Source organism: Halichoerus grypus, chromosome 3, assembly GCF_964656455.1.
Source record: "Halichoerus grypus chromosome 3, mHalGry1.hap1.1, whole genome shotgun sequence".
In the NCBI taxonomy this organism is placed as follows: Eukaryota; Metazoa; Chordata; class Mammalia; order Carnivora; family Phocidae; genus Halichoerus; species Halichoerus grypus.
In genome coordinates, this window is record NC_135714.1 from 86,534,778 (window position 1) to 86,554,246 (window position 19,469).

The 19,469-nt window shown below is 37.6% G+C and overlaps 1 protein-coding gene across 3 annotated transcripts in view; it reads right to left on the reverse strand.

Annotated features, from left to right (window-relative positions):
* Positions 1-2,178: 2,178 nt before the first annotated feature.
* TBCK (TBC1 domain containing kinase) overlaps positions 2,179-19,469 on the reverse strand; it is a 227,777-nt gene continuing 210,486 nt past the window's right edge. For all 3 annotated transcript variants that reach the window (XM_036094769.2, XM_036094767.2, XM_078069049.1), the window contains one exon: positions 2,179-6,104. In XM_036094769.2, the coding sequence (XP_035950662.1) occupies positions 5,994-6,104 (111 nt within the window). In that variant the 3' untranslated portion in view covers positions 2,179-5,993. The remainder of the gene's footprint in view (positions 6,105-19,469) is intronic.

Sequence of the window (19,469 nt, forward strand, 5' to 3'; positions counted from 1 at the left end):
TCTGCTAGGAGCTGAAGTTAAGTGGCACTTCTATGTCATATATTCAACGGTGAGTTTAATCGACACCTTTCGTTTTTCATTTTTGTATCCCATGCATCATCTAACACAGACCCTGACCTAAAGTTGATCTGTAATGAGTGTGTAATGGGTTGAAATTGGTGTCCTTTTACCTTCTCTATCTATATATGATGGACAGAGAAATGGGTTAGGAGTCAATCAGGAAAGCAGAATTGTAATTTTGGATCTTTTACTGGCTATGTGATTTTTACAAAATCATTTCACTGTTCTTATTGTTTGAAACAATGATGCTTGGATTGGATGATCTTTAAAATTCCTTTTGCTTTCACAATTTGTAATCCATAGACAACATAATGACCATAGGATGGTTAAAACCTATGGTTTGCTGATAAATATAACTAACTGGCTTAAAAAAAAAGAATAAAAGGAAAGCTATGATTTGTGATGTTTGCCATTTCTATGGTGTAAATACTCCTGGTGTGGCCAATTTTAAGCTACCAGTGTGAGATCATTGAACATACAGTTGGGAAGAAATGGGTATATTCAGCTGTCCCAAGCCACTAGGAGCCAGTTCCAGCACACTATAAGCCTTAAAATAATAAGTTATTCTACCTTAAAGGATTGAAAAGTATGCTAATAGAGAAAAAAAGTAATAAGAATGGGAAACAAGAATAAATTTCCAGAGTTAATGAGAAAATTAATGCATGGATTGTCAGGTTTTAATGCTTTACCTAGTGATCACACTATTACAGTTTTTCAAAAGAATGGTAGGTCATGTACTGTTTTTTTAAAAAGTCACATTTCTATATAAAGATAGTAATATTTTCAAAAGCTGTCTTTTAGAGTGGCAGGATGCAATATTTAGAATCTGATCTAATGCTTTAAATGCATTTGTTATAGCTCTAAGATTAGTCTTAAGCCAAGACAGGACAGTGCTTTAACCTCTACCACCCAGAGGATTAATATATAATATTCAGGAATGTTGGCAATACGGTGCCTTGGTACTCATCCACGCACTGTTTACTGGTGACAGTGAGCGTTAGAACAGAACAGTATTATTGCAATGCTGTAGAGAATGCAAACTAAAAATGTGTCCTCTGAAAGGAGGAGAAAAAAATATTAAGGAATGTCAACCCAAGGAGACATGAGGCCTGGAAGTCATGGTAGAAGTTACAAATATCACAATCTATCTAAAGAATACTGAATTTGCCAAGATCCAATTTTAGTCTTCATGTGACAAGCATCTATCATAAGACATTAACAAGAAAATTACTCAGAAAAGATATAAATACACGCAACTTAAAAAAAATATGGCTAACTTTTAAAATGGCTTATTTATAATGCGTACTATTTCTAACATTAAATGAGATAAAACTGGTTTACAAAACCTAAAGTTTGTGCGTGAGCAAATGCTAGTGTCAGACCCTGAAGGTTTGTGACACTTCTCTGTTATTTTTCCACATAAAATCTAAGGTGGGGTAGTTGTGAAGGGTATTTGGTCTTGAGATTGAACACCCAAACAAAAATCTATCATAAATATTCTTGTTTTGTTTCCACTCTTTGGCTTAATGAATGTTTACCAAGGAAAGTGAATTATTTGGTTAACAGTAGGCGTATACGGAGCCATCACGTACACCCATGAGGGGACGGTTTGTGACTCTGCTGCAGCCCAACACCCACCAACTCTACAGCACTCACAGCAGTCCTGCCTCTTGAGAGTGGGTTTTACCAGATGACACTACTGCATTAAGATCTTTTAGAGAGGCTGTACCATACTTTTGATATTAATCTATCAAGAAGTACAATTGACCCTTGAAGAACACAGGTTTGAACTGTGCAGGTCCACTGACATGTGGATCTTTTTCAATAAATACAGTACAGTACTGTAAATGTATTTTCTCTTCCTTATGATTTCCTTAACGTTTTCTTTTCTCTCGCTTACTCTATTGTAAGAATACAGAATTTAATACATATAATACACAAAATACGTGTTACTTGACTGTTATTGGTAAGGCTTATGGTCAATGGTAGGCAGGCAAAAGCTGTAAAAGGATTTTTGACCGTGTAGGGGCTGGTGCCTCTAACCCCTGTGTTGTTCAAGGGTCCGCTGTATTTTTATGTAACTATTTGGAAAAGGAATCAAAGATCTGGCATCACCTATGTTTTCCAAAAGTTTGATTTAATTTATTGGTCTCATTTTTAAATAGTCAGATGAACACATGTCTTAAAACCTGTTCTGATTTGGGGACTTATTACAGCCTTTCCACTGAACACCTCCATCTGTCTACAACAGATTTGTCTTTCTTTACTCAGAACACCAGGACAATCTCCCCTGTACCCTCCTTGATTTGGTGGGGTTATTTCTAGTCACTTCGTGGAGGAAAGAGTTCTTTGAGACTGTCACTGTGTAAAGTAGTCGATACAAACTCCCTACCAGAAGGCCCAAGGCTGTGTCTTTTTTTTTTTTTTTTTTTGCAGAGACAGGCATTTTATTCAAAAATATATTATTTCAAGTAAATTATTACAAAAGCAATTTATTCTTTAGGACAAAGAATTGTGGGAATGATAAAATAATTTAATACTTCTAAATTATTAGTGCCACTATCCTAATAATCCTAATAATGCTCATGTGTGTCTTTTAACCATATGTGCATGTTAAAACCACAGTTTCCAGGGCCTGTACTGATAGCTGATAGCCCATGCGCCTGACAGTGTTTCAGTTCCTCTTCAGATCTGACATCAAGGAATTTGTTTATTTCCTTCAAACTTGGTTAAGTATGAAGACATTTTTAATATTCTTTTTAATTAGCATTTTTTATGCTTTGCAAAGGGAATGCAACTAGCTTAGTTTACTCTGTTGTTGGAAGTTATTTGTTCCAACTTATCGAATTATAGAATTTGAGAGCTAGGTAGAATATTAGAGATATTTTCTTCACTCAGTGAATTACGATTTCGATTTATTTATATATCACCAGGTACCAGATAAGTTGGCATTTGAAAAAATTACCTGTTTTTTTTCTATCCATATAGATTCTAAAATCCCTAAGTTAGAGATAAAATTCAATTTTACACTTAACAAGCATCTCCAGTGTAGTAGGTTGTTGAATACAAAAAGAAGTATAAATTATGGTCTTTGACCTCAAGGGGCTCATATTTTAATATGGGTCCCTAATGTGAACAGATAATTGCAAAATGATGTAGTAAGTCTATTATTAGAAGTATGAATGGAATGCTTTGGTAGTTGAGGCTTTTAATGCAGCATGGGGAAGACTGAAATGACTGGAGATGCTACTGGTGGAGTTTAAAGGATTTGTGTGTGTGTGTGTGTGTGTATCTGTGGGGCTGGTGGTAGTAGTATGGGCATTCCAGACAGAGGGAAAGAGACTGCTGACGCCAGAAACAGTGCTGATAGTGATAATGTAGGAGTCAATGATATATTCCCAAGGACTTCTATAGTCATGGGTCATATAGGTTTAGGGCAACAAATAGTTGTTGATGTCAACTTTGTTGAAACTATCTGCCACCAAATATCATGTCCAGCATGTAAACATGGCAGTGATTGCATGCTCTTTCTTATTTTACTGTTGAGAATATTAAATATTCATAATATGAATGGTTAAAAAACTCATTTTAAAAAGTAAGCCTAAATGTATCAAGTTTTAAGAAAGATCAAATGCAAAATTGTGATTGGTTGGCTATTATCTTCTCACACAGCTCTCCTCAATACCCAGGTCTTCATCTTCCTCTACTGCCCTACCAATTCATTCAAATCATATCCCCACCCCTCATCCTTCTCTGCTTTCTCAGTAAGGCAAACTTAGAACTCGGAACCACTCCTTCCAAGTGATCATCAGTACCACATTAGGACTATGAAGTCAGATAAATCACCAAAAGTTGAAGGAAAGGACAGGAGGACTTAATAATATTTCTCTTACCATGGCAGATGATGACCTCAAAATACTATTAGGGAAACGGTGGTAAAATTTTATTATCCTCAAACATTTTTTCTTTGTATATGATGTAGGGGTCACAGAATGATATAATCACTAGTTATGTCAATGTCGTACATCTAATAGGTATTTAAAACATATTTGGTGAATGACTAAATATAATTCAATTAAGCAAAACAAATAAAATGACACAGCCTCTGGGACAACTTGCAATCTACATGCAAGAATGAGGTTGCATACGTATCTCACATCATATATAAACATTAAATCAAAGACCTTGTGAGGGATTAATGGGGAATGACTGCTAATAGTTACAGGATTCTTTTTTGGAGAATAAAAATGTTCTGGAATTAGACAGTAGTGATGATTGCACTATTTTCTGAATATACTAAAAACCACTGAATTGTATGTTTTAAAAGGATGAATTTTATGGTATGTAAATTGTATCTCAATAAAAAAGTAGATGCAAAAAACCAAAACAAATAGCAACAATAAAACCAGAGCCAGAGAGTTGAATTGAGGCTCTTATGGAAATGTTCTACACCTAGGTAGTTCCTAACACTGAAGAGGAATATAAGTTAAGGAGGAAAAACAACAACACTGTTTAGTTAAAATTGAAGATCATCAAGAAAGGAACTATAGTTCAATAATTCTAAGATGCGTACATTTCTGAAATGGGAATGCATCTTATAATTGATGGTATGTCCAGTTGATTTGGTTGCATTTTTTTTCTTTATGGTTCATAAAATTGTGGTATGTGTGAGATTCAATGAAGTACAGTACTTAATTTTTAGAATAATGTGGCAGAGGTTGCTAGATATCCTTCAATATATGTTCTCCTCTTCCCACACAGTAATAATAAATTTTAATAATAATGTTTAATGAATTTTTTAAATAATTAAAACTTTACAAAATAATAATAAAATTTTTTACCTGGGTAAATGACCTCCCAGCCAAAGATTATATTCCCAGTTTTCCTTATAGCTAGGTGTAGCCATATGTCTAAGTTCTGGCTGATGGTATATAAGCAGAAGTAATATGTGCAACTTCTGGTTTGTGCCCTTAAAGAGAAAGAGCATTCTCTTCCTTCTCTTTCTTATTTGCTCCACTCCCGATTTCTTTCCTTCCCCCCAACACCCCCCTCCTCCTTCATCCCCTTCCTTCTAAATGGCATATATGATGGTATGAGCTGAGCAGCCATCTTGATCCATGAGATAGAAACCATGTATTGAGGGTAATAAAGCAATGTGAAGATACCTCAGTTCTTGATGATTATGAAATCAGTATACTAGCCCTAGACTCATTATGCAGACTTTTATGTGAGAAATACAGTTCTAGTTTGTTTAAGTCAGTCTTATTTTGGGTTTCTCTGACATAGGAGCTTAACAAATGTTCTATCTAATGTGAATGGTTTCTGACTTTCATTTTTCTGGAAGTAAATTATTTATTACTTTTTTCAGTGGGCTAAATTCTTCTCCTAAACACACCACACACACATACACACACACACACACGCATGCACATGATCTGTCTGGGCCAAAATGAGTTGCCAAATATAGCATTTACTTACAAGGAATATACTGAGAATAGCTTTTTGATTTTCACTATCATAGAAAGATGATTTCAACCCCCATTCAGTCTATGTTTCTAAATAATACCTTTGTTAGGACTGTCTGTTCAGTGCAATGAGAGACAGCTTTTTCAGTGCAATTGAGATTTCTTGATAATGCTAAATCTGCCTTGTCAGCTGAATTCCTCTGGCTTTGTGTTGCACTGTGGTAAAAATACATGATCGGATTTCACTGTTAAGGAAATTCTTTCAGCAATACATGTACAGTCAAGTTTGTTGCCTGGATGGTTGAACATGTGGGTTATGAGATTTAAAAAAAATGTTTCATGACAAAACTTTATGAAAATGCAACAATCTGGAAGTCTAGCTCTGTCTCAGAGTGGTGAGGCTGTGAAGAGGTGGGCTGTTGGGGGCTGATATCACTCTGTCCTTTTCACAGTCACAGTCTTGGTTCTTCATATTTGAGGAGATGGGACGGTGAGGAGACCTGTTGGCTTGATCTTATTAATGCCACCGTCTAGAATGCAGATTCTTGGATATTTCATCTTCACAAGATGAGCTGCAAACTGAAAAGAAAAAGAAGTCCAAATTTATAGAGGATATACAAAATCTGTATTTTTCCAATCCCATTTTTTTCCCAAGCTGTGAAGGACAAAACTACTTTAATAATACTATTACTGTCACTGTTGTATCAATGAATCATTAATTGGGTTTTCAATAGAAATCAAATCACCATTTAACACGTTGACAGCTTCTTTATGCTATGGAGTAAACGTGTCTCTTTACTTCTCTTTTAAACTTGTTGGATTAGGCAATAAATATACATGGTAATTATTCAACAGTACAAATATATATACCATGAGATGTAAATTCCTCCTACCTCTCTTCTCAGTTTCCCTCTCCAGAGGTCATTAATATTACTGTTTTTCATGTATCCTTCCAGTGATAGTTAAAACATTCTCAAATCTATATTGAACAATTTTTGTTTTAAAGATTTTATTTATTTGACAGAGAGAGAGCACAAGCAGGGGGAGCAGCAGAGGGAGAGGGAGAAGCAGGCTTTCCCCTGAGCAGGGAACCCGATGCGGGGCTCGATTCCAGGACTCCAGGATCATGACCGGAGCTGAAGGCAGATGCCCAACCAACTGAGCCACCCAGGTGCCCCTATATTGAGTAATTTTTGATATTACTGTCCATTTATTAGTTATTTCAATTCTTGTATAATGTCCCAGAGAGGGCCCATAAACTTGTAATGTGTTTCTGGAGCAACTTCAATCAACAGTTTGAGACCATAAACTTGGAATGAATTTGAAGGATTGATCTAAGAGGTCTTCTAGATGGCTAGCAAAATAGGACTTTGAAAAGTTAACAAGACATACATACACCTTCTGACTTGGCCCATGTCTGCCTATCCAGGATCACTGGTTATCTTTCTCCATTCCTTTGAACTTATGATAAAGTAGTCCTGAACTGCTTGTCAATCCCGATAGAAATGAGATCACTTTAGGATTCAGAGTATTTTGGTTGTGCAGGTTGCCCTTTGTTGGGAACATGCACCATTTCCCGCCAGTTCCTGGATTCCCTTTAGTTCCTCCTCAAAAGCCCCCCCACCCACCCCCATCTGCCTAATTTCTACTTATTTCCCCACTCAGGCAATTTCTTCTCTACATGCTAAGTCTCCATTACAAACCCCTCTTCTTAGTCCCTAAAATTCCTTGGGCAAATCTCTGTCTTTTGCTTACCATGTTTATTTAAATTGCTCATTTAAGAGCCCGCTTCCTCTACCAAACTGTAAACTCCCCTAGGACAGTGAGCCTGCTCTGTTTCTTTTTATCCCTAGTGCCTGGCACATGGCAGGGGCTCAATATATGCTTGTTGGACTGAACTACACCAAGACATAGGACATATAACCTGGGCAAAGGATGAAGGAAAGAAGGGTTTTCTTGGACTCTGGCTTTCTGTTTCCATTCCCTCCCCTTGGTGGTATTGTCTTCCTCCTCCTTGGGTACTTGTGCCTTCACGTTCTTTTCAATTACTTTGTCATAACCTGATCTCAGATCCCTCAAGAAAAAAGAATACCTGCTGACAGTGCTATTGGGAGTATTTGAAGCTTAACAGTTGGTGAAGTCTCAAGCAAGCAATCTAGACTTTATAGTTCAAAGGCTGAATGTTTTGGTCAGGATAAGTTCAAGGCCTCAACCCCAAGGATTCTGCTTTATTGATCTGGGACTCAAGAATGTGTTTTTGTTGCGGTGGTGGTTGTTGTTTTAAACAAACACCACTAGATGATTCTACAGCAGGTAGTCCGAGTACAATATTTTGAAACATACCACCTACAGCCAACAAGATAAAGGTATCAGTAAGTAGGTGGAATAGATATCGCTTTAACAATCTTCAAAACTACTCACAGAAATGGATCTTAATACTGCTGACGCCACTGATTTTTTCCATCATTCTCTGCAGTGCTTCAATAGATTCAACGGCTATTAACATTTCAGATCCTATACACTTTTTGCCACCTGAAAGTATCTTTAATAGTAATTAATATTGAAGAGAAACAGTGCATCTGTATTTCAGAAGTTATCAAGTGAGTCAGACTGCTCCTGTGAGCTGGTCTTCATGCTGTTCTTGCTTATTTCTTGGTCCGTAAGAGCAGAGGGGCTGGATTCATCTGCTCGGAGTCAAGTGCAGGCAGCACAGCCCTGGAGCCATAGGATTCCTGAAACATCTTTGCTTCGTTCTCCCACGTGTAGCAATACAATTAACATGTAAGCCAGAACTCTGAGATAAACATACCATTATTGAAAAAAATCTTGTGGATAAGCAGTCTTAGCATTCAGTACTTTCAAAACACTGTGGAAGTCAGAAAGCAAGAAAGGAAGGACTTACTACTGTACATTTAACTTAATCTCTCTGAAACTACGCTGTAGAGCTAGAAAGAGTTCCCATGGTTATTTTAAGGAGGGACATAACAACTAGGCTGCCGTTAAGCTGGAAATGGTAAAGGCAAAGCAGACAGAACAGAGCACTTTGGAACAATTAGGGTGTTGCTGTGTGGGAGGTCTAAGAAGAAAAGTAGAAGCAGAATACAAGGAGATGGCAAATGTTTTGGTGCCTTGAAAAGCAAGGCTGTGCTTAAGTAAAGAAAAAGTGCCAATGTTGAGTTTTCAGGTTAGGATTGTGAGTTCTGCTCTGCTTGTGGCTGCAATTAGCCGTGTTAAATAGTGGGCCTAACAGTGAAGGCATGACTGCATCTTTTCCACTCCTACCATGGCAGCGGTTCCTCTTCATTCATTAATTCATCCATCAAACATTTTAGTGAGCACCTACTGAGTACCAGGCACTGTTCCAGTTTTTGCAGTGCTTATAGATCAGTGGAGGAGATAGTAACAAACAACATCAAGTAGTAGGGCGATTACACAAGTAGAAGTTCGGGGTACCTCTGAATTTAACAGGGCTTAAGGGAGCTGTTCTCCCCTCCCCATCCCTCTTTTATTGATGCCTGAAGGGAATGGGAAGCCAGATGTGATGGCCAAAATTGTGGATTGGATAGTGTTCTCTGTGGCTGTAGTCTGACGGGTTAGGGAGGAAGGAAAGGGCTGTGAATGTCCAGGGGTGGTTTCCACTGTGTGAAAAAAGCCATGTCACTCACGGAGAAGACAGGTGGTGGAAAAGAGGAGAACCAGGCACATAGAGTTCAGGGTTTCACCCATCTTTTACTCTTCATCTGGCTCTGGCAGCTTTAGGGTGTTAACATACAGGGTACTGGACTTTAGTGATTAAGGATCTAGAGTAGCCTGCAGCTGCAGCTTTGGGAGAGGCCTGACTTCAAACAGAAGTCACAAACCTAGACTCACTGAGCAATATCCTTGGCAGAAGTGGCAGGATGTCATATTGGACCAGTGGTTATGGAGCCGTCAGACTCATCTGGGTGCTTTTATTAAACAGTGATACCCAGACCCACCGGAGATCAGTAATAAGTAGAATTTTGGGGGGATATACCTCCCACCTCAGGTTTTTTATCTGCTTGTTTGTTTTGAAGGCTCCTAGATGATTCTATTGTGTAGCCAGCATTGAGAATAATTTTACTAGATAATGGGATTCATTTGTTGGTCAGGTTTGTCTGAGATCTCAAACTGCAATTTTAATAGGTATAGTCCTGTGTGGAGAGCAAGTCACTTTGCACTAAAAAGGCTGTCATGCTTGTAGGGCTGGAATTTGTGAGACCAAGTCCCACAGGGAGAGAATGGGGTTCTTCCAACCGCACAACCAGCTGAGATCTATAGGTCAACATCCCATGTGGAGCTGGCAGGATCTGGTGTTTGCTGGGATAGGATTTGGGGACTCAAGATGGCAGGGGCAGCTGCATTTCTTGTGGGAAGTACTTTCATGTGGAAAAGGCAAAGCTCTTGCACTTTTGTCATTCCTCTGGTCAGTAGAATCTGGTGGTGCTTTTTATTTCTAGGGCTTAGGTAGGCACTGTCTTAAAGTGGCAGGCTCTTGTGGGTGGCACTCCATTTTGTTTTCTCTGTCTTTCATCTCAGCTTGGATTAAGAGGCTGGCACATTTGTCCAGTGGAAGTCAAGATCTGTGATAGGAGGAGAATGAGTGGAGGAAAGGGATATATGGGTAAGATTTAAGAGAAGCAGAGAACAGGATCATGTTTTTTCTCACCAGGTGTCTTAGGTCACAGGCTTGGGTAGAACCCACAGGCAGCTAAGAAAATTTGGCTTCTGCAATATTCTGAAAGGAGCACATTGCAGGACAATTAAGTTTCTTGATGGGAAACTTTGGCCTTGTGAGTTTAAAGTTTGTATTGGGAACTGGACAATTGCCATTAATTGACTAACACTCTGGTGAAGTTCAAACGGAGGTCCTTTTCTCTCTTCCATTTTATTTGTCCATTCCTTTCCCTCCCTAAATTTGGGATATGGAAATACTACTTTTGGTTGGACACAGAACTGAATAAGGGAACTGGCAAATTATCCTGTAATGAATAGCTGTAGGAATTTCATTTTTTAGTTTTATGGATGTGAGGCTGATGCCGTATTAGTCCTATGTATCCTCTTGACCTCCTGCGATTCTGAAAATATGGTGTCCATTTAATATTTCTGGCACTGTGTGGTTGGGGCTGGACTGATACTTTACACAAATTATGCACCTATTTCTAAGTTTGGCTGGACAACTCAACTCAGTAAGTGTGAGATGAGATAAGATAAGAAACAGAATATGGGATGATTTCTACATCTAGAGTACAGTGTGGCCTTTGGTTAAAAATAACCCAAGTGCTGTCTTGTCCTGATTATTTAAGAAATTCTCAGGTCATTAATAAACTTTGAGGTCTTGATCATTTGAAGGGGTCATCTCAGTGCTCTCAGTTAGAGACATGAGAGCTATGACAAGGAGTACTAGGAAAAGGTAGGAATGATTTACCTAATATGCCACTGATCTTTTCCCTTGATTATATAGTCCAGTATAATTTTGAAATGTCATTTTTGTTTTAATCCTTGTTATGTTCCTTCCGTAACTGAGAAAAGTGCTCTGCCTTCTGCTAGCCTTCTGTATTTAGATATTTTATAATTAACACACTAACGTTTATTTTCCTAAAAGTACTACAGAAGTTTACTTTCTTAAATAAACTACTTAAGGGAACTCTTGTATGCTTTTAGTAGGAATGTATATTGGTTTGGCCGTATGGAAAACAGTGTGGAGGTTCCTTAAAAAACTAAAAATAGAACTACCATATGATCCAGCAATCCCACTTCTAAGTATGTATCCAATACTACGTAAGGTGTAAAACTGGTTTTCACAGTAATAGCATCTAATAACAATTAGGCAGTGGCTACCTTACACTCTTATTTGACTCACAGAAGTAAAGTCCGCAGCACGGCAAAACCAAGTAGGTGAACATAATGTCAACAATCATCTTACACCTTACCATAGGCACTAGTGACAGGTAAGGAGCAGAACCGTTAATTCCAGGTATTAATGTAGAATGTTATATACTGTAAAATGGTTAATTATGCAATAAGAAAAAAATGGGCGCATGTACATAAACAATCATTATATGGTCTAGGATTTATCAAATTAAATTAATTAAATTTATTAAATCCATGTTTATTTTTTAAGGATAGCTATCTTAATGGTATCTGGGATATTCACAATCCATACTGTGTTGTACATTAGTCTCTGAGGCTAGGAAATTTGGTAGTGTAAAGATTGTATCTTAAAAAAGCATTTTTAATAGTTTGTGTTATATAAGGGGATATATAAATAATTGTAGTTTTTTTCCTAAGTAGTTGTAGTTTTCTTGTTTTAATTTTCTATTGCCTATATAGTTTCTGTCTCCATCTCATCTCTTCCCATTCTCTCTCTCTACCTTTTTTATTAAGAAAAATGTCAAAAATATATATAAAAATAGACAAGAATGGTATAATGAGCCCCTAGGTACCCAAAACCCAGTTTCAATAATTACAATTCAGACAATTTATTTCATTTTATTTCATTTGTTCCTTCCACCCACTTCTCTTGACCACATCCATTATTTTGATGTAAATCTCATATATCATTTAGTACATAAATATGTACCTTTGAAATAAAAATCCTTAAAAAAATATAACCACAGTATCATTATCACACCTAGAAAATATTAACAATAATCCTTTAATATAATTATTTAGTAAGTGTTCAAATTTCCAATTACTTCATAAATGTCATCTTTTCATCCATTCATCCATCCATCTATCCATCTATCACCCACTTCTCTATATTTACAATCTGTTTATTTGCATCAGGATCCAAACAAGGTTCACACATTGTGACTGAAGGATGGCTTTTAAGTCTCCTGTAATCTATATATTTGTTCTATCTCTTCATTTCTTTGCAGAAAGCCTATTCTCTCTTGCATCTACTCCAATCAGACTTTTGTCTCCATCACTCCCCTAAAGTACTCTTAAAAAGGTCAGCAATAATCTCCACTTTGTCACACTGCCAAATCCAATTTTTAAGACTCAATTTGAATCTAACTTGACCCATCAGCATCATCTGACACATCTGATTATACTTTCTTCTTTTCAAAACTCTTAGCTCAGGTCATGATCTCAGGGCAGTGAGATAAAGCCCCGTGTTGGGCTCTGTGCTTAGCGGGTAGTCTGCTTGAGATTCTCTCTCTCTCCCTCTCCCTTTGCCCCTCCCCCTGCTCTTGCTCTTTCTCTGTCTAAAATAAATAAACAAATCTTTTAAAAAAAGTTTCTGAAGGCCCATGATATCTCAGCATACTATAAGTCAGTGCAACTTCTATTTCATTATTTGCTTTGTTGAAATCCCAATAACAGAATTTTCCCCCCTCATATGTCAAAATGGTGTTTTCCTTCCTTCCTCTTCCATTTTCCTTTGATCTCTTGTTTTCTTTGTTGATTTCTTCTACCAATCACATGCCCTAAAGCAACTTTTTAAAAAAAAAATTATAGCTAGTTTAAAATGGAGACAATGGATTTTTACAAGTTCCTGAAACAAATTTAAGTTATATCTTTTAATGGTTATTTGGCAATCTGTTGTTGATCCCATCACCTGGGATTTGTCTTCCATTCTGGAATAATGCATTTATAAGCTATTAAATTTAATTATAAGAAAGAAAACCCTACTTTTTTTCTGTATTGTACAATACTAAGTGCTTATTTCATAAGTGGAAGGATTCTATGTGTATACACATCTTGTTTTAACTCACCAAATTCTAGTCTGAACCTCTAAATCCTTAATTGATGTTTTTATACTCATGTCCCATTAGCACTTCAAACTCAGTATGTCCAAAATTCATCACAGTCGCTCCAAATCTACTTTCCTTTTTTTTTTTTTTAAAGATTTTATTTATTTATTTGACAGAGAGAGAGAACACAAGCAGGGGGAGTGGGAGAGGGAGAAGCAGGCTTCCCGCGGAGCAGGGAGCCCAATGCGGGGCTCGATCCCAGGACCCTGGGATCATGACCTGAGCCAAAGGCAGACGCTTAATGACTGAGCCACCCAGATGCCCCCCCAAATCTACTTTCCTAAAGGTATCAGCAACCTCTCCAAAAACCCAATCTGGAAATTTTAAGGTTATCTTTGACTTAAAAAATTTTTTTTTAATTTAAATTCCATTAGCCAAGGTATAGTTTTGACTTTTGACTTTGGCTCCATGTTCATTTAGGCACAAAGCTATGTCAGTTCTCTCTATGACTGTCTTGGATTCATTCCTTCTTTTCCATTCCTCTGCACCTACTCCATTTTAGATCCTAATTACTCTTGGATTAGTTCCTAAATGGCTCTTGTGCTTTTAGTTTTTCCTTTTCCATTTGCCTGGCACTCTGCTGCCTACCCAGAGCAATATGGAGGCCCTCAGGAAATCCTGAGACCCCTAACACTATTGTGTAGAGTTTCCTTCCTAAGGGGGATTACCCTTAGGCAAGGTGACTCAAGATCTGTGGATCCTTTCCAAGGAATAGCTTGCTTCTCTATAGTCAGGAAGGACAACATAGAGTACCCAAAAGTCCTTACTGAAAATTTCATTTTGATAATATTAAGTCTAAAATTTCTTTGCATTTTAAGGACAAAAGAAATTCTTCATTTTAGATTTATGCTTGCTCATTCTTTATATAAATACATGCATTTATTTACATATAAATTAAAGATTAATGAGAAGATTGTCTCTTAGTGTCCTAAATAAAGTAAGAGAAGATAGTGACAGAATGTTACCAGATGCTTTGAATCACGTAATAAAAGCCGTGAGGCCATTTCCCCAATGTCCTTTTGAAAGTTGCAGGGCTTTGGCTATCAGTCTCAGACAAACTCCTGTTTCCTTTTCTCCACAGCCATGAGAGCTTTGCTAAATGGGGGCTTAGAAACTATTTAGACAGCGGGAGATTGCAAGCTTGAGATAAGATCAGCATAAAAGTAGAATCTGGGAAGAACCTAGCACTGGAACAGCCTGGGAATATAGAGAGAGTGAAATTCTTTAACTGGTCTCTGGTTTTTGGTGTTTAAAAATTTCTATTTTATTGGGATCAAGGGCAAAGGAGAGGGAAGACACTAAAAGTATTTTGCCAATGACTTTCTAAAATGCAGCTGTTAGTATCACTTTCCTTCTTAAAAACCTTTAATAGTGCCCCACTGCTACTGTAAACTCCTCAGTATAGCATTCAAGGCCATCTATTTCCAGACTCTTCTCGCTTTCCAGCTTGTCTGTAGCTAAAATGCTCTTCAAAGAAGCTCTGTGCTTTCCAATCAGCATGTGCTAATTCCTTTGCCTGGAATGTTCCTTCCTGACTATGGCTCTCCTCCCAATAAATTTCCTTACTGAAATTCTACTCATAATTCAAGGTCTGTTATCATCTTCTCCCATGAAGCTTTGGGAACTCTTCATTTAACTGGAAGAAATTTCTTCCTTCTTATTGATTTTCTAGAACTTTAATTATAAATTTCACACAGCACATATTATATTCTGCTTTGAGTTTTAATTGGTTGTATCTTCCTAACTAGATTGTAAGTTTTTTGAGGGCAAGGGACTATGTCTTTCTCCTTTCTGTTTCCTCATAATAGTTTCCATTATGTAAGCACTTAATGTTTGTTGTCTTGAATTAAACTAGTGGCTGATATTAGTATTTTTTCTTTTGCCTTCCTCTTTTCACTAATTTCTGCAAATGTGCAGTCTACAGCAAACTATTATTTTTCATGTGTTTATTCATTAACTTAGTCATTAATTCAAACATCAAATATTTATTGAGTGCTTTCTACTTCAAAGGTATGATGCCAGGAGCCAGGGGTACAACAATGAATATAATATAATCCTTGTCCTCAATGAGCTTGGAGTTTAGTTGGAGATGCAGAGAAGTGAAGAGGCAATTAAAATACATTTGATAAATGCTATATGAGCCATGATTTATGGTTGTACAAATTGTGCATTGCATAAGAGAACCTGGAAAAGGGGTAAGTGGAGCATGAAATGTAGCCCATCCTCTCCTTTCCAAACTTTGTGCCCTTACATGGTGCTGTGTTCCACTAAAGGAAGGATGGGTTTTTATCTAATGCACACAGAAATTCTATATATGATAGTGGTCCCAATGTCATTATAAAACTAAAAGATATCTTATGAGCACTTGGGAAAGGTACTTAGTCCCAGACTTGATGAGTTAAGAAAGAATTCCTTATATAAACAGTGTTTTAAGACAAATGGGAATTACCCAGGTGAATAGAAGTGGGAAGAATGCTCCAAACAGAGAGAAGTACAAAAAGACAGTATATAGGAACAACAAGTAGTTAATTGTGACTGGAATCTAAGAGGCTGAGGGAAGAGCAGTGAGGGATGAACTTGGAAAACAAAGCAGAGTCCAGATCATGAAGGGCCTTATAGATGGTGAGTAGGATTTGAATTTTATTTTGAAGGCAACAGAAAGTCACAGAGGCATTTTGACAATGATCTGATTTATATTTCAAAAAGCTCACCTTAATTATGGGGTAAAACTGGGGGGGGGAAGGGGATTGCAGGCAGGGACCCTGGAAGTTGTGGTAAGTCAGGCATGAGGTACTGGTGATCCAAGTTAAGACAGGTGGGTAGGAGGGATGAGAGAATTCCAGACCTAGCTAGCAGGGTGATAACACAAATAATTTTCTATATAATTTGTTGTCACTAGTCAAGAATGTGAGATAATTCACTATTTCATTCATACAGACTGGGTGGTACGGAGAAAAGTATAGGAACTTCGTAGTTACACTGAGTTTGAGTCAGGGTTCTGCCACTGGTTAGCTATGGGATCTTGGGTAAGTCACTTAGCTTTTTTGGCCTTAGTGTCCTCACCTGTTAAATATGTAATAATAATACACTTGAATAGTATATTTATGGTGTTGTTGGGAGGATTAAAGTAGATATCATATGTATAAGTGCTTGATTCATAGTAAATACTATAAGCTAGTTTCCTTCTTTCCTCTCTTCCTCTTTCCCCTATTGATCCATTAATAGGAGAGCCATTTACAACATGTCACAATTGTACAGATTTAAACTTAAATAGCATGTTTGTCCTCAAATGGAATGTAAGGTAGGGTTTACAGTGTTTATGATGAACTGTTTATAATAGAGCAGTAATGTATACTAGTAACTCTACTGTTTACTGAGTTACATATGCTTATAGCAATTATATGAAAGCTATGGATCTATTCTCTTTCAAAAAATGACACATTTGTATAACATGTTACAGGTAATTTTAATTAGTTCAAAGACTTTCTAAAACTCATGATGGACTCTTGGTTTAGAAGTTTTCCTTTATACTAATCTATTTAATTTTTAATTTATGATAGTTGATAGTGTTTATCCATATGGCAATTGGGATCTTCCTCTAGATTTACAGATTAGGTTTAACAACAGCTTATACTTTCAAACAAGCCCTCTTAGGAATGCTATGTGGAATGTTTTTTTGAAGCTGACATTAAGAAAATAGGAGAAAACATTTTTAGACATGACAGAAAAGTTTTTTTTTGAAAACAGTTCTTATTCTAATAGAAAAAAGCATACTGACTCATATTAGAGGATAAGCCTCTTCTGATAAAATTCCATCATCTAATACCATCATGAATCAGGAGCTCTAATGAGCCCTGTGGTACATTTTCCTTTAATCTGTGATATTTGGGACCAGAATTTCAGCAACAATCATTTATCAACTTATGTTTAAACTAGACAACCAAGAACAGTAAACCCATACTGTGTCTCCGCCACTGGCCATATTACACACAGTATACTATGCTCTGAAAAGAATGTATACAATAAAAACTCAGATTCAAAACAGTTAGGGCTATGATGGATCATAGCCAAGTTCCAACCTCTGTAGGTCAAGCGGGAGGGCAACTATGGTTAGTTTGTTATTCAGCCACGGACATTCCTGTGGTAAGGAGTAATTAATTAAATGGTGGGCTGTGGAGAGCAGGGTGGATATGTAGAATAACACATGCTGAGACAAGATAACTTTCATCTTGTCATGAATATAGGTGCCAGAGATCACAAGATTCAGATGATGACTTTGCAGTTTTTCCTGAAAATTGGAAATGAGTTCCCTCCGTCTTTTTATAAAAACTGCTTGTACACATAATACATCCAGTAGAGATGTTTATAAAACAAAGTCTGGTTAGGTGTTTTAAGTCTCTCTTTACTACAACTCCCACAGTGCTTTTTACTTCACAAAACCTTTGAAAAGCTATGAGAACAGGGACTCTACAGGGCAGGTTGTAGCTGGGTGGTCTTTTAAAGTGAGTTATCCTCCATGATTTAACAAATGCACAGCTGTACAGAATGTTTCACTGTTACTTGTAAGCCTCATATTATGTCTAGTGTGTTCAAGCCACATTAATATCTAAAATGTTTCCTTATAATCTGATATAAACCCACAGACCAAAACATTTGCTGACAAGAAGGCAAAGAATAAGCCAGGAAGAAAGCCAAGTTTAACCATAGCCAGTGCTTATGGGTCTAACAAGACCAAGAAAGAATTCCTTGCATATCTGGAACTCATAAAAGAGATTCACTTCCCATTCTTTACCAAAATGCTTAAGGCAAAATTATAAAGAAGCCTAATACATTTTCTGACAGGTAAGAGATCTCATACAAAGTGGTTAAAAGTATTATATTAATCTTGGGGCACCTGGGTGGCTCAGTTGGTTAAGAGACTGCCTTCAGCTCAGGTCATGATCCCAGGATCCTGGGATCGAGCCCCACATCAGGCTCCCTGCTCCGCAGGAAGCCTGCTTCTCCCTCTCCCAGTCACCCTGCTTGTGTTCCCTCTCTCGCTGTCTCTCTCTCTCTGGCAATTAATAAAATCTTAAAAAAAAAAAAAAAAGTAAAAGTATTATATTAACCTGAAGGACTAGGTAGATATTATCTGGAGCCAGAGAAGTTTACTATGGGGACAACACATGCTGAATTGGCTCAAAGTGTTTTCAGAGTTACCTGGTCCCCTCTGAGCACTCTTGCCATGGGCTGAGAGTGTGGAAGCCTCCCATCACTGCAGTACAGACTGATTTCCAACCTAACATCCCCAAACCAAATAGCACTGGCCTGCAGGGGAGGGTGAATAAACATAATTGGACTACTATCTTATTTAAAAAACAAAACTAATGGGGGCGCCTGGGTGGCTCAGTCGTTAAGCGTCTGCCTTCGGCTCAGGTCATGATCCCAGGGTCCTGGGATCGAGCCCCGCATTGGGCTCCCTGCTCAGCGGGAAGCCTGCTTCTCCCTCTCCCACTCCCCCTGCTTGTGTTCCCTCTCTTGCTGTGTCTCTCTCTGTCAAATAAATAAATAAAATCTTTAATAAAAAATAAATAAATAAAATAAATAAAATAAAAATAAAAAATAAAAAACAAAACAAAACTAATGGGGGCGCCTGGGTGGCTCAGTCGTTAAGCGTCTGCCTTCGGCTCAGGTCATGATCCCAGGGTCCTGGGATCGAGCCCCGCATTGGGCTCCCTGCTCCACGGGAAGCCTGCTTCTCCCTCTCCCACTCCCCCTGCTTGTGTTCCCTCTCTTGCTGTGTCTCTCTCTGTCAAATAAATAAATAAAATCTTTAATAAAAAAAAATAAAATAAAATAAATAAAATAAAAATAAAAAATAAAAAACAAAACAAAACTAATGGGGGCGCCTGGGTGGCTCAGTCGTTAAGCGTCTGCCTTCGGCTCAGGTCATGATCCCAGGGTCCTGGGATCGAGCCCTGCATTGGGCTCCCTGCTCAGCGGGAAGCCTGCTTCTCCCTCTCCCACTCCCCCTTCTTGTGTTCCCTCTCTCACTGTCTCTCTCTCTCTGTCAAATAAATAAATAAAATCTTTAAAAAAACAAAACAAAACAAAAAACTAATGGCATGCTTTCCTATTAGGAATATGATTATCTGCAGTTGATAACAGATGCCATATTGTAAATTTA